The sequence below is a fragment of the Canis lupus genome, chromosome 3, assembly GCF_011100685.1.
Source record: "Canis lupus familiaris isolate Mischka breed German Shepherd chromosome 3, alternate assembly UU_Cfam_GSD_1.0, whole genome shotgun sequence".
In the NCBI taxonomy this organism is placed as follows: Eukaryota; Metazoa; Chordata; class Mammalia; order Carnivora; family Canidae; genus Canis; species Canis lupus.
The window spans coordinates 54,487,490-54,513,737 of NC_049224.1; the positions used below are offsets into that span (position 1 = coordinate 54,487,490).

Genomic DNA, 26,248 nt, shown 5'->3' on the forward strand with positions numbered 1-26,248 from the left:
TCTTTGCCCTCACTTCCCCCTCTAGTTACTGCCTTCTCTCCCCTCCTCCATTTTAGCCAAAGCTCTTGAAATCAAGCCCATGCTCTCTGCTTCCTCCTTTTGCTTTCCACTCTGGTTTCTGCCTTAAGGCTCTGCCAAGGGCTCCCTCCATGCCTTGAATTCCAAGTGCTTTATTGGGATGTAGGATTCCCTTAAAAATGAGGGTGGTAATAGTCCTGTCTCTGTGAAACACCTGCAGAGTGCAAATGGATTTTGCAAACTAGCCAAGGTCATCTGGCAAGGGTTTGAGACTAGCCAGTTGGGCTTAGAGTCTGTGCTGTTTGTTGACCACCATGCCACACTGTACTCGGTGCTTCAAACTGGATGGTGTCTGTGCCCAGCCCTCGGCACCGTGCCTTGCATATAGTAGGAGACGCACCAACATGTCTGAGTGAATGAACTCATACTGCCACCACGGTTCTTTGTCTCTTGCTCTTAGAATAACCCACTGATCAAAGGTTTTTAAAAATTGCAGGGGCAAAGGCTTCTGGCTGACTCGGTCGATTGGTGGAGCATATGACTCTTGATCTTGGGGCCATAAGTTTGAGCCCCACAGTGGGTTTAGAAATGACTTAAATAAATAAAACTAAAAAAATAAAAAGCTTAAAAAGTGGAGGGGCGGGGCAGCCTGGGTTGCTCAGCGGTTTAGCGCTGCCTTCGGCTCAGGTTGTGATCCTGGAGTCCCGAGATCGAGTCCCACGTTGGGCTCCCTGCATGGAGCCTACTTCTCCCTTTGCCTGTGTTTCTGCCCACCCCCTCTGTCTCTCATGAATAAATAAATAAAATAAAATCTTTTTAAAAAAGTGAAGGGGCTGAGGTTTATGTATATTTTTCTGAAAGAAGGCTTCATTTTCATTAATGCCCCCCCCCAAAGGTTAATAACTTCTTGATTCATTCATTTCTCTCTCTTTGGTTTTAGTTTCCCCATCCTCCTCCCTTACACTGTACACTGCCATTAAATGACTAGATTGCCAGCATTTTTATTTATTTATTTATTATTTTTAAAATTTTTATTTATTTATGATAGTCACAGAGAGAGAGAGAGAGAGAGGCAGAGACACAGGCAGAGGGAGAAGCAGGCTCCATGCACCGGGAGCCCGATGTGGGATTCGATCCCAGGTCTCCAGGATTGCGCCCTGGGCCAAAGGCAGGCGCCAAACCGCTGCGCCACCCAGGGATCCCCTTATTTATATTTTTTTATATCAGCGTTTTAATTTAATTCTGTCGCTGGTAAAAATGTAAGAACAAATAACCCCCCTGTACCAAAAGTAGCTCTGAGTGCCTCATCGGCTGGCTGCCTCCAAGATAAAAATCAAACACTTTGGTGCAATGGCTAAGACTTTGAGTTATCAAGCCCCAGAACTTTTTACCAGTACTATCGTTCATTTTTCCCCTCCTTGAATCTTCTGTTCCAGTCCAACTGAAGTCTTGTGCCTTTGAAACGTCTGTTCTGACCCACATTTCAGTAGTTCCTTCCGTAGCAATATGTTAGATTCTTGATCTAAGCCTGGACTTCTCCTGGGGCTGATAATAGGAGGATGACTACTACACAGTCCTTACTTTTGAGAAACTATCTAATCTGGGAGACATACGTGAAAGCAAAATCCCCAAGTTGGTTGGGAAGACAAACTCATGGGAGTTATTCCTGCTTGGAGGTGGGGAGGGTCTGACATACAGGAGGCTTTCTCTAAGCTAGATGTGTCTGTCTGTATTCTTTATACATTTCTTTTATGACAAGCATGCATTAATTTTGTAACCAGGAAAAAAGTCTTAACAGGTAAAGACTGTGATTCACTCAATTCTGACTCTTGAATGCCAAGAGGAAAAAAACCTGTAATCGCCCAAGAATTAGTAAAATTAGGGGCACCTGGCTGGTTTAGTTGGTGAAGCATGTGATTCTTGATCTCTAGGTTGTGAGTAATGGGCAGAAAAGATAAGAAAAGGTGCATGATAAAGGGGTTAGACATTATTCCACATTGTAAGCAAACAAGAGCTTTGGAGGATTTTAAGCAGGGTACTGACATGATTCATTTCAGGAAGATTCTCACCACAGAGTGGAGGACTAGTTGGAGGGTGCTGGAGGAAGTAAGGTATTGTGATCTTTGTCCAGGTGAGAGATACACATGGCCTAATTTACTCAGGAGTCCTGGTGTGTGTGTGTGTGTGTGTGTGTGTGTGTGTGTGTATGTGCGCGCGCGCGTGCGTGCGTGCGGGGCGGGGGACCTCTAAGTTAAGAGGTTTTTAAGACATAGAATGGGCAGAATTTTATTTTCCTGCTTTCCCATATCTTTATAACACTTATCATTTCTTGACATATTTACTTATCTATGGTCTGTCTCCCCCCACCAGGATGTAAATTGCAGGAGAGCAAGGATATTAATTTTGTTCCCTACTCAATCCCCAGGGCCTAACAGTTCCTGGCACATGATAGGTACTAAACAATTATTTGTTGAAGGCATACAGTTTAGCTAGGAAGGAGAAATATAGGGTAATAGCCAATAGGGGAAGATTTCCAAACTCTAGTCTAATTTAGCTCCTGTATCTCCTATTAATCTCTTCCAGAGCTCAGTCTCCAGTTAAGTGTTTGCCCCAAAATAAAATGTGTCTGCTTCTGCCTCTCGTCCTTGTCTCAGCCTGAGCTAACAATCTTTCCTGTTCCCTCTACATTCCCTACCTGCCCTCCAGCTACCTCTACTTTTTCCTCTGTAGAAACCCTGGTTTTCTGGATTCCCTTAAGATCCTTGGCCAGATGCTTAGACAGTTTTCATATTTTTTAAAAAGATTTTTATTTTTATATTATTTTATTTTTTAAAGATTTTATTTGTTTACTCATGAGAGAGAGAGAGAGAGAGAGAGGCAGAGACACAGGCAGAGGGAGAAGGGAGCTTGATGCGGGTCTTGATCCCAGGATCCTGGGATCTTGCCCTGAGCGGAAGGCAGCTCAACCGCTGAGCCACTCAGGCGTCCCTAAAAAGATTTTTATTTATTTATGAGAGACACAGAGACATAGGCAGAGGGAGAAGCAGGCTCCCTGTGGGGAACCTGATGTGGGACTCGATCCCAGGACCCTGGCTGGGATCACGCTGAGCCAAAGGCAGATGCTCAACCACTGAGCCACCCAGGTGCCCCAATGAGTTCTCACATTGTTATACGATCACATACCTGCTAGATACTCTGCCTTTGTCTTTCTAGATCCACACTCTGTCCTTTTCCAGAGGCTGGCCTTGAAGGACACTGTCATCTGGGCTCACTTGCCCTTAGGCTCCCACTTGGATTTAGCCAGTGGGGGAGGTACCATAGGGAACCTGAGGGCAAGAGAGAGAGGTAGGGCTGCACTTCTGTAAGTTCCTATTGGCTCTCTTTCCTTCAGCTATTGTTCTCACGAAGTACTAGTTTCAGGCCTCTGGCTGATAATGGCTTCTCAGCAGATGCCAGTCCCGGGTTGCTTTACTATCCCTTGTTGGTTTCAACCCTGCCCGCATCTTTGTATATGGTCCCTTCATTAGCTCTCTTCAGTTACACATTTTGAGCAGGCCATCTGTTTCCTGCTGATCTTGGAGGATACAAAAGCAAAGATACAGAATTCTATCTTTTTTGAAAAGTTGAAATATGATTCACGAAATTCACCCTTTTAAAGTATACAGTTCAGTTTCAGGTTCCTAGTAGAGTAGAACAAATTGTATCTTTTCCCAAATAATGTGCAATCAAATGTTTTCCAAGTTACTCCTTTCTGCTTACTCAGTGGTAAGTTACACAATGTTATACATAGTTAAGTTACTCCAACTTTTACATCACAAATAAGGCTATAGTAAATATTGTACATGTAGCCATTCTCTTCTTTGGGGGAGGGTTATTTCCCCGAGGAAAAGTTTCCAGGAGTGGTCTGAGTCAAAGGGCCCACATCTCTTTTAAGGCTCTTCAGAAATAAAGTAAATTGCTTCTTAAAAGGATGATACCAATTCACATTGCCACAGCTTTCTCTGAATGTACCAGTTACATCATCTTATTCGAACTGAATAGTGTAGAAGGTATGTATATTTTGGCAATGTAGTATGTGATATTACCGTTTGAGTTTCTTTGATAGCTATACCAACCCTAAGCCATTTAAAGCCGTGTTTAGCTATATGGGAATGCAGGGACAGTGATCTTGGGGGGATTATTAAATGGATAAATGATGGAAGAATGTTAAGATAAATTACACAGAATTGGTCATACTGGTCTAGGAGCATTAATGGCTCTCTTTTAATGGACTCTTTGGAATCAACACTTTCCATTCCTCCAATTAAACATATTGACTACTACCCATGACCTATTGAATGCTTTCATCTCTGGAATTCCTACACACTTCTCCCTATCAGTTGAATTAGATGCCTAACAAGAGTCTGTTGTGTTTGGTCCCAAACCTCCTTATGACAGATGTATTCCAAGTGTAATTAATTTAAGTTACACAAACTGATGAAACATAAGCATGAAAAGAAAGAGTTGTTTCTATGAAATGTCAGTTGAATGCTTTGGATATATTAGCTAACAACCAGTTGAAAATTACTGTCAAACCAGATGTGGGTGAAACAATTACAGAGGATTTTTTTTTTTTTTTAAAGGAGAAGCCTTCACTTACATTGCTTTGCAAGAAATTTTAAGTTCTTAGTCAACTTTAAAGAAACAAATTGGAAAGCACAGAAAATACACTGTAGATAGGATTTATGTAAGAAAGGGCTCAAGAACACTCTAATCAGCAATCTTGCTCAAAGAAAAGGTTTGGCCTCACATCAAAAGATTGGCAAATGGGTGTTCCTTGTGTTTTGTTTTGTTTTTTAAGATTTTATTTATTTATTCTTGAGAGATACAGATAGAGGCAGAGGCATAGGCAGAAGGAGAAGCAGGCTCCCTGTGGGGAGCCTGATGCGGAACTCGATCCAAGGACCCCAGAATCATGACCTGATCCAAAGGCAGATGCTCAACCATGAGCTGCCCAGGCGCCCCTGTTCCTTATAGGTTTTATGTGACAATGAGATGTAAAGGTATGGATTTGCCATTTTAAAAATAATTCACTGATTAATATACTTTTCTGTTCAACTAACTATTGGGTCAGATCTAATTTGTTTGGGCAAGGATAGGTCCTTATTCCCTGACTTTGATTTGTTTTCATAGGAGGGCAGGTAGGAGAGAATTTGTCCTGGACTTACCTAACTGGTGAATTTGGATCTGCCTGCCCTCGGAGAGAGTGCAAGCTTCTCTAATCAGATCTAATCAGACATAGTAAAAGTGCTAGGCCCCCTCAAGGGGGAGAGTGGAATTCTGGGGGAGATCATTTTAATTCAGGGAATATTAAAAAGCATACTGGTAATCAGCCAATCCACCTTCTTGAGTTCAGCTCTATTGGTGATAGAGTTGTAATTTCATCTTCTCATTGGGTCTGGACTTAGAAGAAAGGGATGGTACTTACTGTCCCTATCATATTCCAACAGTGGTGGATAAGATAGCTTCTGTGTACTGTCACAATCAAGATACATTATTTTACCTTTTATTTTTTTTAAGATTTTATTTATTCATGAGAGACACACACAGTGAGTGAGAGAGAGAGAGGGAGAGAGAGAGAGAAGCAGAGACACAGAGGGAGAAGAGCAGGCTCCATGCAGGGAGCCTGATGTGGGACCCGATCCTGGGACTCCAGGATCACGCCCTGGGCCGAAGGCAGGTGCTAAACCGCTGAGCCACGTGGGATCCCTCCCTTTTATTTTAGTCTGTGATTCTGTTCATGCAAATGAAAAGTTGTCGCTGGTTTACAGGTGGTGGTCTAGCCTTGTCTGAAGTTCAATCTGCATCTCAAGCTACACAAAGAAGAAAACATTTATGGCTCCTGAGAAATACTGGTATCAGGTAATATTTGCTAAGAAGGGAAGAGAAACCCAAACATGGCTTGTGCCAATTCTTTTGTCCCCGCCCCCACCATATCCTGAGAGAGGCTTGACTGTCCTGTTGATTTCTGGGACCTGTAAACATGCAAACCTGCAAACTTAAGGTCACTATCTGTATGGCTATTTAAATGAGACTGGTAAACACAGAAGGGAATATCCCTAGCCTCTTTTCAATGTTCTTTGAGGCATTTTGTAACCCTATAGTGGGTCATAAGATCAATGTAGTAGGTCCTGACCAGTCTTTAAAAAGAAATAAAAATAATCAAGTTGAGGGACACCTGGGTGGCTCAGTGGTTGAGCATCTGCCTTTGGCTCAGGATGTGATCTGGAGTCCTGGGATTGAGTCCCACATCAGGCTCTCCCTGGAGGGAGCCTGCTTCACACTCTGCCTATTTCTTTTCCTTTTTTTTTTTTTAATCTCTTTTTAAAATTTTTTATTTATTTATGACAGTCACACAGAGAGAGAGAGAGAGAGGGAGAGAGGCAGAGACACAGGCAGAGGGAGAAGCAGGCTCCATGCACTGGGAGCCCGACGTGGGATTCGATCCCGGGTCTCCAGGATCGCACCCTGGGCCAAAGGCAGGCGCCAAACCGCTGCGCCACTCAGGGATCCCGTACTCTATTTCTCTGGCTCTCTCTCTCTCTGTGTGTCTCATGGAAAAATAAAGTCTTTGAAAAAAAAGAAAAAAAATCAAGTTAAAAATATCAGCCAGCAGTGCCTAAGAGTAATATTTCATGAAACTTCTGTCTCAGAGGTATATTTGTGTACATGCATGTGTATATTCTGGGTTGAGATGTGCAATATATTTTGCATAGAGGGCCAGAGTTAAAAACATTAGCCAAAAATATTATTCAGCGATAAAAAATGAAGGAAATCCTGCCATTTTTGACAATATGGATGAATCTTGAGGGCATTATGCTAAGTGAAATAAGTCAGAGAAAGACAAATACTGTATGACCTCACTCATCTGTGGAATCTAAAAAAAGCCAAACTCATAGAAAGTTGTAAAAAAAAAAAAAAAAAAGCACTGGTTTAAGGTGCACATTTCTTCTTCCTCTCATCCTCGGTCTTTGCTAATCTGTTCTGAAACTCTGGTGCCTTGTGAATTAAAATTATGGTAATCAACAGGCAGAGAAGCAAGGGCCAATTCTCATTCTGTAAATAGTTGGAATGCAAAAACTGCTGCTTCTACCTCACTGCTCTGAGTCAATCAAATATCCAAATATCATTAAGATAGAAAGGCTGAGATCCAGAACCTCATTATAAGTAAGAGGTTACAGGAAAGTTTACTTTAAAATTTATCACCTGCCCAGTTCAAGCTCCGGGGGGTTCTTAGCGGCAAATTCCAAAGGGTTCAGCTTGGCATTTGGGGCCATGGTCCCATCTTATGTTTCTTAGCTGAATGTTCTAACTTCTCTCCACCTCGAATCCTAGTTGAAGCAGTTGCTTCAAGCAAACTGCTCCATTGGTGTTCCCTGAACACTCTACCCATTTCTTATTTTGTGTCCTTGGTTGCAGTATTCCTTCTGGTGAGGGCAGTCTCCCCAACTAGCCCAGCTCTGCTGACCTAAGTTCTCGATCATTCAAAGATCCATTTGCAATTTCCTTTCTTTTTGATTCCTTTTTAAAATTTTTTTTTGTTTTTTTGTTTTGGATGTCTGGGTGGCTTAGCTGTTGAGCCTCTGCTTTAGGTTCAGGATGTGATCCTGGGATCCCGGAACCAGGATCGAGTCCAGCGTTGGGCTCTTGCAGGGAGCCTGCTTCTCCCTCTGCTTGTGTCTCTGCCTCTCTCTCTCTGTGTCTGTCATGAATAAATACATAAATCTTTAAAACAAAAAACAAACAACCCACATTTTTTTTAAAGGAGGCTCCATGCCCAATGTGGGGCTTGAACTCAAGACTCTGAGATTGAGTTGCATGCTCTACCAACTGAGCCCACCAGGAGCCCTTTCTTTCTTTTTTTCTTTTCTTTATTTTATTTTTTCCTTTCTTCATTCCTAATATCTTTTTCAACTCCATAAAGATCTCTTAAAAAATTCCTTTCTTAAAAATACTTAAAAAGTATCACTTTTCCTGATTTGAAGAGAAATATTAATGTGTGGTAAAAATAAGAAAATTAAGAAGTCACAGAAGAAAATAAAAATCCCATTTATCTAGGCATGATGTGTGATATGCATAGTATATTTATATATTACTAGCTAGTTTTATATCATCTTGTGATGTCCTTTTCAATTACTAATATTTCCATGTTATTAATCTTTTCCTTTAACATGATTTTTAATGGCTACAAATAAACTATAATGTATTTAACAATCATGACATTGGGTTACTTTTTCACATACGGTGCTATACTTTGGGGGGGGAGTAGAAATGGGGTGGTATCCAGGGTACAAAGAGAAATTTCCTATAATAGCACAATAGAATATTGGGAATAGACAATTGGGGCCAATAGGATAATTAGGAGAAATATAAGTTCCCCTATGAATCTTTGGAAATACCAGCGGGTATGCTGGGTTTCTCACTTTAAGAGGAATAGGGGTTTGAGCCAATTGCACTTAAGTTTTAAAGGACAGTAACCCCAGAAGGCCTATGGGTGACTTTGGGGGTCATCTAGGCAGCTGATCCATGGAAACACAGAGGACTCAGTATGTATGCCTTCTCACCTCAAAATATTTCTATCTTCATGCATCTTTTAAATCTTGTAGGAAGAGGTCTGCCTCTTTGATTCCTTCCTCTGCCTCCACCAGCCCTATCTCATTTTCCTTTTCTGGGATCTTACCATTAATTATCCCATCTCTTATCTCTTACTCTCTCCTCTCAGCTCCTTTATTATGAGAGCTCCACCTCACACTGAGGTAGGGGCGGGGGAATAAAGAAATCACCTCTCTCCTTTGCTCGTACTCCCGCCGGAGCTACAGGCCTCTCCGTCTCACTGCCAAACTTCTTGGGAGGATCACCCTTGCCTGCGCTCATTGATTCCCGAGCTCCTCATCCGAGTGCTCACTGCCTGGCAGGCGCGCAGTGGGCCCTGGCCCAAAGTTCGTTCCACCCCTCTTGCAAATTGGCATCTCCTTCCCGGGTCTTCAGGAGTTTCCCCGCGGCCAGCGGTGGGCGCCCAGTGTCAGACAGCAGGGCCTGACCTGGCGGCCCCCCTCCGGGCCGTTCGCGGGCCTCTCTGAGGTCTCCCCGCGCACAGAGCCCCCATCTCTCAGAGAGCTCTCAGCCCGCGCGTCCTCACCGCCGCTCGCCGCGGGTCTCACGTCAGAGCGCCCCCCGCCTCCGAGCCCGCGGGCGAGTCCCCGAGGCCGCAGTGACCGCACAGCGAGGGCGCGCCCACCGAGCGCGGGCTCCCTGCACCTGGCAGCCTCTAGCTAGGCCCCGCTACGTGCCGGGTCCAAGGGCCGAGGACGCTGTCCCGGTGCGGAGGCACCCGCCCCGCCCGTCCGCCGGGGTCCCCCTAGCGGGAGACGGCCGCCCTTGTCCCAGGCCCCCGGCCGGGGGGCGCGGCGGGGGCCCCGCCGGGGCGCGCGGGGTCGGGGGTCCAGCCCTGCGCGGCGCCGCCCAGCCCCGCCCGCCCCGCCGCCCCGCCGCCGCCGCCGCCGTCGGGCCCGCGCAGCGTAGCCAGCCTCGGGGCGGGAGCGGGAGCGGGAGCGGGAGGCCCGAGCCCGGCCCAGGCCGGGCAGCCCCTCCGCCGAGCCGCTCTGGGCGGGCGCCCAGGTCCGAGTCGCCTTCCGCCCGCCCCGCCCTCACCCCCCCGCCCGCGGCCCCAGCCGGGTCCCGCCGCCAGGCCGGCTCCCGCCCCCGCTCCGCCCCCGGAGCCGCAGCCCCGCCCGCCACCGCCGTCGCCATGTTGTGGCTCCCGCAGCCAGCGCTGGGGACGCGCGCGGCCGAGCCCGGGGCCTGCAGCCGCCGCCGCCGCCAGGTAAGCGCCCCCCCGCGGGCCGGGCCGGGGCGGGGAGCCCGAGGTCGGGGCCGCCGCTGCCGCCGAGGCCGCCTCCGCCCGCCTCCGCCCGCCTCCGCCCGCCTCAGCCCGCGGCCCGGGGCCGCGCCGAGCCGGGGCCGAGCCCGCGCCCGCGCCGCGGCCCTGCAGCCGGGCGGACCCTGCGCGCCGCCCGAGGCGAGGCGGCAGCCACTTCCCCCGACCGCCGCCTGCGGGCCGCGGCCGCCACCCCACCCCGCCCCCGGCCGCCCGCCCCCGCCGCCGCCGCCCGCCGCCGCCGCCGCCGCCCGCCGCCGCCGCCCGCCGCCGCCCGCCGCCGCCCGCCGCCGCGTCCTCCCCGTGCGGGACAGGCGGCCGCCCCAGCCCCGCGGCCCCCCGCCCGGCGGCGGATAACGGTGCGGCGTCTCCCAGCCGGGGCGCCCTGTCAGCCCTGCCGTGCCCGCCGCGCCGAGCGCTGGCGCCGTCCTGGGCCGACACTTCGGGGGTCGACCCTCCTGGGCGCCCCTCGGGCCCTCCCCCACCTCCGCCCAAGTTCTGACCCCGGGGGAGGTTTCTTCGGGAGCAGACAGGTATTCCTGCTCCGGAGCTGGGGGTCTTCAGGGGGTGACCAGGCCTGTTGATCGGGGTGGAAAGGCTCTCTCTGCAGGGGCTCTTCCTGCCAACCGGGTTGGGGCGGGGGGGGCTCAATGTGACCCGAGGGAGGACAGGGGAGCGTCTGCTGGGCAGATGGCCTCCTGGCCTTGGATCCGCGGGGGTGAGGGGAAGGGGTCCAGACGACCTTAGGTATGCCTGTTCCTGAGATCCCAGGGATTGTGGGAGCTGCTCAGGGATTTTTAACTTTCTGTTTCTTGGAGTAGGCCAGAGGTGGCATTAAAAGTCCTGGGTTGGAACAAATCCACGGGCCCACCCAGGGAAGCATGCCTGGCACCCAGGACTAGCCTAGAATAGGACTGGCAGCAGGAGAATGGGACTTGGGGGTAAGACGGTATTTGGCCTCGGACTGACCCACTTGCCTTCAGCTCTGTGTTCGTGTAGGGCCTGTAGGGTGCATCTAGTGGTGTGTACAGTGTGGCTGAGCATACAGGATGTGGACAGACAGATGCCTGGCCTGGTGGGTGCTTGCTGGGATTTCGTGGGTCGGTTTCCTCAAACTAACAGGTACATGACACAGTGAAAGGGAGGAGGGAGTCTGGTGCTAGCACACGTATTTTGACAATTTTTCCAATGGTCATGGCTTTGATTCCGCCCCCCCCCCCCCCCAGTAACTTTTTACTGAGCACTTATTATGTGTTGAGCCCTGGACTAGGTGCTGGGAGGATGGTGGTAAACCAGAAAGACATGTGTTAGCTTGAGCCTGGAGCCAGCCTAGTGGGAAAGCCCAATAATAAATAATCTTGAAATTTCATTTCACATCAAATATTTGCCAACAAATATGGGCCAGGCATTGTCTTAGGTGCTGTGAAGAAGGCAAGTGCCCTTGTGGAGCTCTCAGTCTAGTGGTAGTGTGTGTGTGTGTGTGTGTGTGTGTGTGTGTGTGTGACAGTAAAATGGAGTATATAGTGAAAAAGCCTCTTAAAAGGGACTATGGGGCTAAATGCTAGGGAGAAAAAGAAGATAGGGAAGGAGGATTTGAGATATTGAGTGGGGGTTGAATTTACATTCAAGTGGCCTGGGAAGGTCTTCTAAGAAGGTAGCTTTTCAATAAAACTTTGAAGGAAGTGGTAAGCTAATCATTTCAAACGGTGCTGAGTTCGAGAAAGGAAAGATGAGCAGAGTGCTGAGAGTGATGGGCCTTGATTTGATTTGGGGGCTTAAGGAAGGCTTCCCTGAGGAAGTGACGTCCAGGCTGAGAGCTGAAGGAGGGTTAAGAGTTAACCATGTGTGGAGCAGCACGGAGCCTGGCAAGTTGGAGGAAGTGAAAGAGGCCTCTGTGGCTGGAGGGGGAGAGGGAGAGGGGAGATGAGTCTGTAGAGAGGTGAGTTAGATCATAGGGGGCCTTGGGGACAGAGTGCCTTCCTCCCCCACCCCTCCCTCTGCTTTGGTTTGTATCCTCAGTGAAATTAGGAACCTTTGAAGGGTTTCTAGTGATTGACATGATGACATTTACATTTTAAAAGGTCTCTGGCCTCTCTGTATGGGGAATGGACTTTGAGATAAGCAGGTAAGGCGAGGCTTTGTGTGTTGAGTGGCCTAACTATTGGATCTGCTCAGAAAAGCCTCGAGCAGTCTGAGGGAGATTCTTTTCCTCCAAGTGTTTTGCGCAGCTTTTAGGAAGGGAAATGAAGATGAATTAGAGTTTATGGAGTGCCTGCTAGATGGGAGAATCAATTTGAGAGACTTTTGCAAACATCATATTTAACTTCATCCCCTCTACAAATTAAAAGAAAAGGCTCATCCTGCCCTTTTTACAGATACGAGGCCAGAGGAGATAGATGACTTATCCAAAACATTTGTAACATCATCTGGATTCAAACCCAGGTCTCAATCCCAGAGCTCACTGGCTCTGGAACCAGACTTACTGGATTTTGCATCTTGCTTCTGCCACTTGCTAACAGAAGGATTTTGAGTTTAATTTCTTATGTGCCTCAGTATCTCATTGGGAAAGGCCTCAAGCTCTTCCCCGGCTTCAGTGCAGATAAAAGTACCTATCTCATAGGGTTAGTAAATACAGATAAAAGGACCTACCTCAGATGGCGGTTGTGCATATCAGATTAATCAAGCCATGTAAATGTTGTAGCACTTACCTCAAATGTTAGCTGTTATTATTATTATTATTTAAATTGTTAAAATTTTCATGCTCTTAGCTATATTGATCATGTCAGGTGAAATTATATAGATAATTCTGGGAGTCTGTGAGGCTCTTTTTCCCCCTCCCTTTTTCTTTTTCTTTTTCTTTTTCTTTTTTTCTTTCTTTCTTTCTTTCTTTCTTTCTTTCTTTCTTTGAACATAACACCCTCCCCTTTTCTTTAAATAACTTAATGCCAGTATTCCATGTGATCAATCATTCAACATTGATCTCGGATTTCATTCTTGACACTGTGTTAGAACTTATGGATACAATGTGAGTTTCTTCCCTTCAGAACCTCCTTATCCAGGGGGAGGTCAAGTATTTATACAGATGCACTACAAGGTACATAACAAGTTCTCTGGTGCATCTGTAGAGAGCTGTTGGGAGCAGTAGAAACTAAATGCCTGGGGAAGTAGAGAAGACTTCAGGGTGGAAGTGACTTTTAAACTGGGCTTTGGAGGAAGAATAGGAGTTTTACAGGCAAGTAGGACTGGGCAAAGGACAGTCTAGCTAGAGAGAGCTATGTTGTGAAAACATGGAGCTTTGAGAGGCTTGGTGTGTATGGGCAGGAGGCTGGAAAGCTGAGTTGGAGCTGTAAAAGGCAGGTCAAGTTTGAATTTTATTCTACAAGCCGCAGAGTATTAGATGAATATTAGATACATCAGATAGTATTAGATACACCAACTACATACCATGGTGGGTGTTGGAGTTAGAGAGTGGAGACAGATGTCATCCTGGGGGTGGCTTTATTTTGGCGGGATCACTGTGTTTCAGGATCTGGTTCTCAGTTTCATAGTCCTGAAATTCAGTTTTGTAGGGCACTCAGAGCTGATTGGATCCAGGCAGACTGACTCACTAACCAAACTTGGAAGAGACTGATGCATAAACTCGGGGTATTAACTGGCCATGAGAAATGAAACTGCAGAATGACAGATGTTCTGTCCTCTGGCCATTCCCCCCACCTCCACCCTCCCCACCTCCACCCTTTCTGGCCAGGGCTGGGACGTATTAACAAACTCTTGCTCCTCAATTTCTGTTTTTCTCTCAGGCCCATGAAAACTCATCCTTTTTATTAACATACTCTTTACTTAAGCTCTATACAGTGTGGCCAACTATGATTATTAATTGATAGAATGCATGGTTCTGTGTGGTGTGGGTTGGCTCATATGCTTGTGAATCTTAAGGAAGAGGAGGACCAACTGTTTGGAAAGAAAATACTGGAAAAGGGGATTCCTCAGAATCGGTATCCAGAATCTAAGTGATTGGAATAGTCTTGTAGCTAAAGGGTGGTTATAGATAGATGCATCGGAGATTGTTCTGGGAACAGAGGTGCGTGAACTCTTGGAGGGGGTGGGGAGCTTTTGATTGCATTTGAAGGAGAGATTGGTTTAGAATTTTCATCTTCCTTACACACATTGGAGACAGAAAAGAAAGTTGTAACCCCTGTCCTCTACTCAGTCTGGTCATGGAAAGCTTTCCTACTGGATTGGAATTTTCTGTGGGGCTTGAGATTTATTGTAATACTTCTGCTTTTGCAAAATTGGGAAGAGTTGTGGATCTTCTAGAGTTTTGAGTCTGTTTCTTTATAGTGAAAAATAAAATCCAAATAGACCAACCTAGATTGTGGACAAGTTATTTTTCTTTTAAAACTCTGAGGAGAATTACACAAGAATATTCATATAGAAGATTTAGGGACTGCAGATAAGTATGCAAAGGAAATAAAACTGACTGATAAATTCTATAACCTAGAGCTACTGTTAACGTTTTAATATTTAGTGTTTGTGTTAGATCTTTAGCTCCAGCTCTATCTTTGTATGTAACTTTGTATTAACTTTCCCTTTTCCTACAAAAATAGGAACATCCTGAATAGGAGAGAATTCTGACATCTATGAGGTGGAGTGATTGCATGTACTCAAAGTCTGTATATGTTTCTATTTCTGGGTATCTGGTCCAGTATTCTCCCCCTTTGTGTTCTAGGAGTGTAGGATTGTGATATCTATCAGGTAATTAATTTTGAGAAATGTTTTAGATCAGAGTGCTAGTCCAGCCAACTATTTACTTTTATTTGAAGTGCAAAGTGTGTATGTTGAAATAACTAACATATCTGATCCTTTTTATGACTCAAAGAAAAGTTAATGAACACCTTTCAAGTTTGTTGTCACACACAGTCATTCCTCAAGCCCAACTGCACTTCTGGGCTGTCCTCTGTTCAATGTGTGACTTTGGGTAAGTCCTTTTAGATTCTGAAGGTGTTGGATCAAGAGGAAATGGTAGCCCCTATTCTGCCATTACCACACTCCAGGAGATAAAAAGACTGATGATGTCTATACTTGTGATTGATTGTGGAAAGGGTGCCACAATGTTGAGTGAAAAAAAGGAGTGCATCCGTTGAACAGATTAACTCCTGGCGTCCAGGCAGTGTGTGTGTGTGTGGGGAGGGGATCTGTATAACTTTTTTTTTTTAAAGATTTTATTTATTTATTTATTCAAGAGAGAGAGAGACAGACAGACAGACAGACAGGCAGAGGGAGAAGCAGGCTTCATGCAGAGAGCCTGACGTGGGACTCGATCCTAGGTCTCCAGGATCACTCCCTGGGCTAAACCGCTGAGCCACCGGGCTGCCTTTTTTTTTTTTTTTTTTTTTTTTTAAGATTTTATTTATGGGATCTGTATAACTTTGTTGTGTATGTTGATGAGAGCTCCACAATTACTGGATCCCCCTGAAAAAATGCTCTGGATAGTCCAGAGGTGGCATCTGGGGTCTTATGCAAAACTAAGTCTTCAGGCTTATTCAGAGAATCAAGCCCTACTACCCTCTAGATGTAACTCTGAATGGACTCACCTCCTCTCTGCAGAACAGAGTTTACTGTGAGATCTCCTTTCCTCTAAGTGATGGGATTAGGTGGTTTTTACTTTTGTTTATATGTTTGCCTGTCACTTGAATTTTCTCTAGGTTTATATATCATCTTTACAAAAATAAAATAACCAGTTAGTCTATTTTCATTTTGGAGATAAATTTGAATGCCATAAGGCAAAAACTCAAACTGCTCAGGAATATGTCCCTACAGAAGAGGCATGATGCTGGAACTGGCCACCCCTCCTTCATATCTCAGGGGAAGATGTCTTTGTTAGATGTGAGGTGAATTAGGCTTGGCTTCTGACTGGATGAGGCCCTGAATTCTGAGGTCCTAGGCTGCACCATCTCAGGAGTGATTAGAGTGTGACTTGTCTTCTAGCTTTAAATTCTGTGGGTGTTTTCTTCAGGAGTGCTTTTGAAGAAGTCATCCCCTCTGGGTGTGGCCCTGGGCCTTCTCTCGAGGACCACAGACTCCGTCTCCTGCAGGTCAATGTGGAGAATGCTAGAAGCCTTGGTGTTACAAGCTGGGAGTCAGGGGACTGTAAACAGAGGGGTTCCTGGGCATAAGCCTCACATGTGTTCTGAGGATTTCCCTCCTTCTGGGGGTTCAGCTCATTCTGGTTGTGAGGTGGGAGTGGGGTGGTTACTTCTTCCTCATTTCCATCCAGTCTTGGGGCTGAGGAACCTCTTATGCACACTGCCCTTGGCAAGCTGGAGCTGAACATGAGCTCCTGGAGTGGGCGCTGGCCCCACTTGTGTTCCCATAGTCTGCTTTAGAATCCGGCATTCTACTCCCATCTGCCCATTCAGCTCCTCAAGTTGAAGTTGTTCCTGAGCAAGCCAAAGGGCAGAGTGAGGCCAGAGAGAGAGGTTTCAAAGACAGGTGTCTATTGTAACTGCAAGCCTCTCAGGGCTGTTCCAGGGCCTGAAAACACATCTGAGGCAGAGGTTTGGCATCTTCAGAGGAGAAGGGAGCCCGGGGGTGGGCAGTGAGCAGCTGTTCAGATTCTTTATTTTATTTTATTTTACTTTATTTTATTTATTTATTCATTCATCCATCCATTCATTCATTCATGAGAGACACACACACACACACAGAGAGAGAGAGAGAGAGAGAGAGAGAGAGAGAATGAGAGAGAGAGGCAGAGGGAGAACCAGGCTCCATGCAGGGAGCCTGACGTGGGACTCCATCCCAGGTCTCCAGGATCACGCCCTGGGCTGAAGGCGGCGCTAAACCCCTGAGCCACCCAGGCTGCCCAGCTGTTCAGATTCTTGTGGGGCTGGACCCACCCAGCTCAGGCTCTGGTCTGTACCAGCAAGGGCTGCCCTCTGCCTCCCCTTGTTGGATAGACTCTCGAGACCTGAGCCGAACTGACTGAAGTTGTAAAAACTGCTTCACTGTCTGAGATTTCATTAAGGCTATAAATATTCAGGCCCTTAAAAAATTAGATGTGTGGGATCCCTAGGTGGCTCAGTGGTTTGGCATCTGCCTTTGGCCCAGGGCATGATCCTAGAGTCCCGGGATCAAGTCCCGCATCAGGCTCCCACCATGGAGCCCGCTTCTCCCTCTGCCTGTGTCTCTCCCTCTCTCTCTCTATCTGTGTCTCTCATGAATAAATAAATAAAATCTTAAAAAAAATTAGATGTGTGATTAATTCTACCATTAACCTTAATTAGAATGTTTACTTGTATTTAAAATCCTATGGAGCCTTTTTGTAACTGGGCCATCATTGATCAGGAATCTGCTGTTGCTTCTGAACCGCCTACCCTACCCTGGGCCCAGCCCAGAGCTGGGTGCTTTGTGGAGCTTAAAGGAATCATGTGAGATGAACTTTGCCCTCAAGGAGTTCCCCCACTGAAAGCAATTAGAGAGCGATTTGCTTCCAGACCAGACATGCCTTAAGGGGGCTTTTCTTGCAGAGGGTGGTGGTTACTTATAGACGGGTCATCCCTCTGAGATGGCTGGGCTTACCTCTGGGGAACATTCTCTGGTACCCAGAATGGATTGAATGGCCCTTTGGGAGAAGGGAGGTGGTGGCAATGATGTCATCTCATCTTTCATTTCTTCGCTTGTCTCCCTGTGACACTGCTCTCTAAGCACCTGAACCCTTTAGGAGGTAGCCAGCAACCCACAAAATATGAACCCAGTGCCTGTCATTCTACCATTCTAGCTCCAGTTCTCTAAGTCTAAGGCTTTCATGTTTCCACTTAGACTCCCCTTTTAAAATATTTACACCCCGCCCCTCCCCCGGGAGAGGTCAGACTCTTAGCGATTCATCACCAAATAGTAGCTTTAATTACCAGGAATTAATTAAGTCAACTGAGAGAAAGACTGGAACCCAGACAGGCACTTGGGGGCAAGAGTGTCTGAAGGGACACGCTCCTGCATGGCAGGTGAGGAGTGAGGGCAGCAGAAGACACTTTCATGCATATTAGTTGCTGCAGGCAGATCCTGCCTGCTACCTCTGTGGGGTTGCCCTGGTGGTCCTGCTGGCTGGAGCACAGTCCTAGCCCTGGCCCAGTAGGCTTTGAGGCAGAGGTAGAATTAGGGCTGAGTCAAAGGATTGGGAAGATTGTTTTTTTTCCTTCATTTAAAAAATATATGCTTACTTTGGAAAATTTTGGCATATTCAAGAAGAAAAATTCCTCATAATTGTATACCTCATGATAGATGGCTAAAACGCACAGGCGGGGGGAATTGATTTTTCTATAGTATAAGTCAGAGGGTGTCACTCCACTCCCCAAGTCCTCCTGAAGCCTTCTGTCAAAGAGTAGAAGTCAGTCCTTTTGGTGACCCTCCATTTTCTGCTTCCTACCCTGTCTCCTCTGACTCCCTCTACTCTGGTTTGAGTTCTTTGAATGCACCAAGTACTTTCCTGCTTCACAACCTTTCCACTTGCTCTTCCCTCTGCCTAAAACCTCTACTCCCCCACGTTCACATGGCTTGCTCTCTCATTTGCTCAGAATTGAAAATACAGTCATTCTAATTTCTGATTTTAATTGAGGAGCTCCTGTTGAGGAAGGCAGTATGACTTGTCATAAATCTACTTGTTTGTGTTTGTGTGTCTCTATCCAGTGGAGTGTCAGCACCGCATGGGCAGGGACCTGGCCCACAATAGGTGCAGTTATTATTAATGAATGACTGCACATGCGTGTGTGAGTGCAGTGTGTGTATTGTGGAAATGGAGCAGGAAAGGACAGTGGCTAGAAGCTGGAGGGGGAAAGAGTGAGTATGGAGGGTGTGGAGAGTGGGGACGATCTCAGCAGGAATGGAGAGTGGAGACATGGTCCAATGTGTTCCAGCCTCTACAATCTTATCTCCTACTGGCGCGGTGAAGGGGAAGGCAGTGACTTGGTCTTTAAGGCAGGCATAGAAGCACCTGCAGAAATATAAAATCAGTGGACTTGGTCTGGGTCTATAGTATGGAGGTTCTCAGAAGCCTGGCCCTAGGGTGGGAGCTGTGGAAGGTGATAGGAAACCACGTGAAGTTGTTGAGAAAAGTGAGTAACCTGATGAAAGTGGTGTTTGGGGAGGACTGGTCTCTGGGAGACACATAAGATGGCCGTGAGGGAGAGACTGAGGTGGGGAGGAGAGAGAGTGGTGGCAAGGTTAAGGACGTGGAACAGATGACATCAGTGAGACTGGGTCATGGCAGGGTACTCCCCAACTTCTGTGCGGCTGCCTCAACAGAGGCTTCCAGCGCTTCCAACTTGGTAGAGGTCAAGTATTGTCCGTGGGTTCCGATGAGTTTTGGAAGCAGGTGGAGTATAAGTAGGAGAAAGGGGAAAAGGAAGGGTCATTCTTAGGTTTATCATGTTGGCGGGTCTGGTGGTAAGCGTGTGCTCATGTCCGGTGCTCACAGACTGTAACCCAGAATCGGAGGCTTTCTCTTCTTTCTGGCCTGCTGAAAACTGTTCCTGCTGAGAATAGCTGTCAGTGCTCCTGGGTTTTCCTCTGAACCTACATATATACCAGGACAGCATCTGAAATCCATTTGTTCGATCACTTTCTTTCAACTTCATTTTCTGTCTCCATAGTTTTATCTGTTTCTCAAAACAAATTGTCTTTGACTCACAAACCCATTTGGATTGGATTAATTGACTGGAAATACTTATTTCTAAAGAGTTTCTGTTTCATTAGGCTTCTACCCTGTTTTTAAAAAGGCTTTTGCCGAGATGAGATCAGTGGAGCAGTGATTTGGGTATAATCAACATCTTTGTGATCTTTTGGTATAAGCTATATGTTGAGATCGGTGTTTCTGATGTATTCATTCCTAGAATAAGTATTTGAGTGCTTGCTGTATGCCACACACCATTGTAGGCACAGGGAATATAACAGGAAACAAACAAAAATCTTACCTTCATGGGGCCTCACAATGTAGTATGGTATGAAGTATGAGAGAAGGTGTCAAGTATGATGGAGAAAAACAAAGCAGGGGTGGAGGGTAGGGAGGTTTGGTGGGGAGGCAGTTTTCTGTTTTTTAAGTATGGAAGTCAGGGAAGTCTCATTGATAAAAAGACCCTTAAGGAGAGATCTACAGGAGAGGGGGAGCCATGCAGATATCCGAGGGAAAAGCCTTCAGGGTGGAGAGAAAAGCAAGAGACAAAGTCCTTGAAGCCAGAGAAAGCTTGAGGAGTTTTGAGAACAGCAAGGAAGTCAGTGTGGCTGGGGTGGGAGTGAGATGGGGGACGTATGGGAGAGGAGGCCTGAGTGGTCCCGCTGGGCTTGTAAGTCCTAGTGGGACCTGAATGCGATGGGAAGCCCCTGGTTGCTCTGCCTCCTTCCTGAGAGAGATGCCTTGGCTGTTGGCATGGAAGCCAAGGGGCTTCTGCAGCCACTCTTGGGTGAGATTGGGCCTGGGAGTCTGAATCATCTGGGAGCCTCTCCTGGGCCAGTCTCTTGGGCCATCCAGGCCTCCAGTGTTACCTGGAGCACAGGTGCCACTTCTGGGAGTCATTCAGTGCCAATGCCATTGTTCTGTAACCGCTAGGTAACTGTCACAGCTTCGGATGCCAGGGCTCACCCCACTGCCATGTAGTTAGTTTCCAGGGAAGCCCAGAAGTCTGCTGTGTTAACAAGCTTTTTGGGTGAATTGTGAGACCAGTGGTCCCTGGACCACACTTTGGTCTATAGACCATGATTCTTAGCCCCAGAAATATCCATCACCTGTGGGGGTTTTAAAAAATGCCTGGCTGTACTCGCAAAAGATTATGATTTAATTGGTCCAAGTGGGGGTTCAGCATTAGTGTTGGTCCCAGACTGTTCCTAATGTGCATCCAGGGCTAGAATCACTCATCTAAGGATTAAATAAGCTTCATACCTGTTAGTTCATGGGGACGTTTGAATGGGTAACTCTAAGAGACTTAATTCTGCCCCTCTGGGAAGGCAAAGGCAGGGCAGGTCACCTTGCCAGGAATAACAGGAATCTTTCCCAGTAATGTTTTATCTCATTTGACTACCTCACTTCTCTGGGCCTCCATTTCCTTGCTTGCTTGTAGAGTCAGTGGCTTACATTTAATGGTTTCCTAGAGTCTCTTTGGTTCTGACAGTTCTTAATCTTTCTGGTGTTGGAAGAACCTCTAATCAGAACCTCTAATCTAGTGTTCTGGGACACTATTTTCTGATGTTGGTCTTAAAACACCCTAAAGTGCCTCATAATTATGGCAGGGGATTGTAGCGAATGTCTCAGTAGCAAATTGAAGGGAGGTGTGTACCATCTTCAGTAGCACCTTAGGAGGGTGAGGGTGTCAGAAAGCTGAAATGTGCAATCTGACCTTCCTGGTTCAGAGTTCCTAGTGGAACTCCTGGCTTGGTCCTTGGAGGCAAGTGGGAGCCTGGGTGTTCGGTCGTCTTGGTTTTGTCACTCACTGGTGAGTTCCTTGTGAAGTGGGAATTGTGTTTTATAAACTGTAAAGCTTCTATAAATCCAAACATGATAGGGTGGCCAGAGAGAAGCAGCCAGCCTCGGTCAGTGAAACCCGATGCTCAGGTTTGCCAGCCCCTCTCAAAAGCCAAGCTGTGTTACTAGGGATAAGAGATAGTGGAGTAACCTGACAGCATCCAGTGGCTGCAGGAACTAGGGTTAACCTGCAGTGAATAACCAGGCACATTCATTGGAGCACCTCAGAACTCACACACTTAGCACGGTGGGTATAAAGCACCCCTCTGCCTGGCACCCACCTCTCTGATTTTGTCCTCACTGGGACAGCACAGTGTCTGCTTCATAGTTTATGTTTTGAAATGTGATGATCCAATGATAAGAAAAAGTTTAGGGGAAAAAAAGTTTTTCTGGTTCTCTTCTGGAGAATTGGGATAATGAGTTTTCCTCCCACCCATTTAAAATTTTTCCATTAATGTTGTCTATATCTGTACTTAGAATTCAAACTAAAAAAATAAAATAAAATAAAAAAATAAAAAGAATCCAAACTAAATGCTGGTCTCTCAAAGTTAAGACAAAAGTGAAGTCAAATGAGGGAATGCGGAATTGGAGTAAGCATGAGCAGAATTTGAAATGCAACTTTTCATTCTATCATTTGTGGGCATGCAGACCTGATGGGCTGCAAACCAGTTTCTCTACACTGGCCAATTAAACCCGATTCTCAGGCCGCTGTGGCCAAGCGTGAGTAGTTTTCCAAAGTTCCTGAGGTGATGCTGGTGCTCAACTGCAGTGAAGATCACCTAGCTTTAAAAAATGGGTTCAGCTTTTCTGTAACTTCTCGCATTCTTATTCCTTGCACAGTGCTTGTCCGTTTCCTGCCTCTCCCCTCCTGTGACTTTCCCCAGCTTATCTGATGCGGGCCCCTGCCCACTCCCAAGCCCTGTGCATCCTCCGTGTTGGCAGGCCTCCTGAGCTGCGTGGAGGGTACCCTTGTCTCTGCCCCCTGTGCGTGCTTCCGACAAGCCTACATTTAGGGATTCAGCAGCCTGCTGGGGCCCCCTGGAAAACTATGAGGTCAAGCTTGCTGGCCATTGAGGTTGGTGACATAATACTTAACATGTGCCTTTGCTATGTTGAAGTCAGTGTCGTAAGAAGTTTACAAATATTCATTCATTGAATCTCTACCACAGCCCCCTTTTTCATATTGGGAAACAGAGAGCTGAGGAAACCTCCATAAGGTCAACTGGCTAGGGAGTAGTAGAGCTGGGAGTTGAACCCATGTAGGGCCTGTGCTCTGAACCATCAAACTGTGATGGGCAGGATTGATGTTCTGGGGCCTGCACAAGTCTTACCTTTGAATCTGGGGCTTTGAATTTATGTTTGGAGATTTTTCTCAAGGTCTGATGTCTACTTTTATTATTGTGATTATTACCTTAACTGACTTACACATTTACCTTCAGGCCTATTAAAAAACATTTTATTTTTCTTCTTTCTTTAGGTGGTGTTTGGAAACTAGACCATGTGCCTAGGTAGATGTTATTCCTTTCTCCATAGCTCTACACCCCCAGCAACGCTCACCACACCCTTGTTTTGAGAACCTCTCTGAGGTATGATGTCTAGGCTGACCTGAGCTGGCCTTGAGAAGACACAAGTGATGTCTTTATGTTCCTTGGTGGCTTTTTTTTTTAATTGTGGCAAAATATACATAACAAAATTGACCGTTTTAACCATTTTTAAGTGTACTGTTCGTACATGCACAATTGTAAAACCATCACCACCATCCAGAATCTTTTCATCACTCCAAACTGAAACTCTGTGCCCATTAAACACCAGCTCCCTGTCCTCTCTCCCCCATGACCCTTGTAAGCACGGTTTTACTTTCTGTCTCCATGAATGTAACTGCTCAGGTGTCTAGATTGCTAGGTGGAATCCTATAGGACTTGTCCTTTTACACCTGGCATATTTCACTTAGCATAATGTCCTCAAGGTTCATCCATGCTCTAGCGTGTATCAGAATTGATGCCTTTTTAAGGCTGAATGATATTCCATTGTTTATATCACATTTTGTTTATCCATCATTTGTTGGTGGAAACTGGGTTGCTTTCATCTTTTGGGTATTGTGAATACTGCTGCAATGAACATGTGTATAAAAATTCCTCTTTGAGACCCTTCTTTCAGTTCTTTTGGGTGTATACTCAGAAGCAGAATTGCTAGATTATATGGTGATTGTATGTTTAGTTTTCATTAGGAACTGCCATATGGTTTTCCATAGTGGCTGCACCATGTGTATTCCTACCAGCAGCACACAAGGAGAAATCCACATCGTCACCAACACTTGTTATTTCCTGAGTGTTGTTGTTTATAATAGCTATCCTAATGGGTGTGACCTTTGCTCATCTAGTTGGACTCACAAGAGTGTGCCAGCCAAGCGCCCAGTCCTGAGAGTGCTGAAATATACACATGTAGAGAAAATAGTGGGATAAACCTCCATGTACTCCTCACCCACATCCAAGAGTTATTAATTTTTGGCTGATCTTTTTTCATTTATAAATATCCTCCCTGATCTCTCCCTCCTGCTCTGTATCATTTTGAGACAAATCCCAGACATCTCATCATTTTTATTATTTGATTGATTTTTAAAGATTTTATTTATGTATTTGAGAGAGAGAGTGTGTGTGTGTGTGTGCACGCGCACAAGTCGGGGGAGAGGCCAAGGGAGAGGGAGAGAATCGTAAGCAGACTCCATGCTGCCTGTGGAGCCTGACACGGGACTCAGTCTCATGACCCTGAGATTGTGACCTGAGCTGAAAATCAAGTCAGATACTTAATCGACTAAGCTACCCAGGTGTCCCAATATCATTTTACATGTAAATATTTCACTTTGTGTCTTAAAAAGCTAAGGAATTTATATATTCCATTTTGTCTGATAGTAGAAGGACATATAGGGGTGTTTCTTTTTCATTCCCTGGAAGCATCCAGTGGGCACACATGTGGACACCTGATGTTGGATCTGTTGCTATACCGTGTTGTTGGTGAAAAGCTGCCTTGACTGGTGCCTTGCTTTCCTGAAGAAGGCTGACTGCCCTTAGGTCTGAGTAGCAGTGGTGAAAAAGCCCATCCAGTCTCTGTTGAGAGGGAGGAGACAGAAGAGGGAGGAAGAAAGGATGAGGAAGAACGGGTGTGAGAGAGTGATGTAAGATACCCCAAAAGCATGTTCCTTGCCCCCTCCTCCCTGCCCCCAGAAAACCTTTTGCTTTTGGAATCTTTGGGACTATAGTTTCCCTGTGATAGATGGGACTGGTGACACATGGAGAGCCACCAAACACATGGGTACCCGAAATGGGGAAAAAGTAGAATGAGTACTTTTTGTTTTCTGGGGCACTTTTGTTTGGGGAATGGAGGCTTGGTTCCCAGCAGGTATGAGGCCACTGGCTTTTTGCTTAAATTTGGGCATCCCTACTGCCAGGAGATGATGCTTTTACAGAATTCCTTGACGATGCTGTGTGATCAAAGAGGAGTCCTGTCCCTCTCCCTTCTGGGTTCTGTCTCTTTCTAACAAAATGCAGTGCCTGGTTAGTACTGAGATATGTTTGCAAGTAAGGAAAGGGAGAGGCGGTAGAGGTTACAGAGTATCAGTTTTGTGTTGGTTCTCAGCTTTGTTTAAACTTTGTTGCCTATATCTACTTTCTCTGAGTGTCATCTCAGTTGGCTGACCAGGGCTGCCTAATCCCAACTCCCTCCGCTTTTATCTCCTCTTCTTTTTATCTTTAAAAATAACAGCTTTGTTGAGATAAAATTGATAATTATCATGCAACTCACCCATTTAAAGCACACAATTCAGTGGTTTTTAGTATATTCCCAGAGTCATATTCCCTTTTAAGACTGAAGACTACTCTGTGCCCTGTTCTTCCCTTTGGTTCTCTGAGGTGACCCTCCTTCTTTACTGGTGTCACACTAATCCCATCCTCAAGATGGATGACCTTATTGTGGGGATGTTGGCCAGTAGGCACTTGGCACCATCCAGTACTGAACTTAATCCCCAGAAGCCCAGGACTCACAGATGACTGCTGCTTCGAGCAGACCCCTCTTGCTGGCCAGGCCCCATCACCACTCAAGTTCTCTCGTTTATGGCAAGTTTTAAAAAGTGAAACACAAAATATGTTGCAAACTTGCCAACTATTTGACTAGTAATAAACCTGCTTAGGAATCTGACTGTCCTTGAGCAATCTTAGTTCTGGACAGATGAGCCTGTCAAATCATTCCCCTAACAGTGGATTACCTTTCAGTAAACACCCTTTGTACAGAGACAGTGGAGACACAAGTGATTATATGACATACCAGGTGGTGGGAAGGGCTTTGAAGAAGCAGCAGGTACAGGACTGAGATTGAGGGTGAAGATGAGGATGGGCACGTTACGTACCCTGGTCATGGAAGACTCCTGGAAAAGGGATGTTTGTATCAAGACCTGGTGGCAGCGAGGAGTGAGCCCCTGCAGGTCTGAGGGGAAGGACGTTCCAGGCAGACGGAACAGTGGACTCAAAGGCTCAGAGCAGGGGTGTGTTTGAAGAACAGGGCAGAGGCCTGAGTGTACCTGGAGTGGACCGAGTGGCGGAGAGAGGATTGGGAGGCGGAGGGTACTTACAGCCTCCCAGCCATGAAGGCTGCCCTGCGTGAGACGGGACAATGTCCGAGGAGAGGAGTGTGATCGATGGGTGTCGTAAGACCAGCACTCTGGCTGCTGTGTTGAGAATGAGTGGCAGAGGCAAGGGCAGCAAGGCAAGGCATCTGCAGGGACACAAAAGAGAGATGATGATGGTGGAGGTGGT

The 26,248-nt window shown here is 46.4% G+C and overlaps 1 protein-coding gene across 5 annotated transcripts in view; it reads left to right on the forward strand.

Annotated features, from left to right (window-relative positions):
* The window catches only part of ZNF592 (zinc finger protein 592), a 77,899-nt gene that overhangs the window by 17,841 nt on the left and 33,810 nt on the right, over positions 1-26,248 (forward strand). Inside the window, exons 1-2 of one of the 5 annotated variants that reach the window (XM_038532913.1) lie at positions 10,446-10,467; positions 22,921-23,029. The exons of 1 other annotated variant lie outside the window; for it this stretch is intronic. Coding sequence is in view for 1 of the 4 variants with exons in the window: in XM_038532910.1 (XP_038388838.1) it covers positions 5,829-5,919 (91 nt within the window). In the remaining 3 variants the exon portion in view is untranslated. Of the gene's footprint in view, positions 1-5,828; positions 5,920-9,803; positions 9,881-10,324; positions 10,468-22,920; positions 23,030-26,248 lie in introns of those variants that run through there. 3 more of the 5 variants (XM_038532910.1, XM_038532912.1, XM_038532914.1) reach the window with 3 other exon arrangements.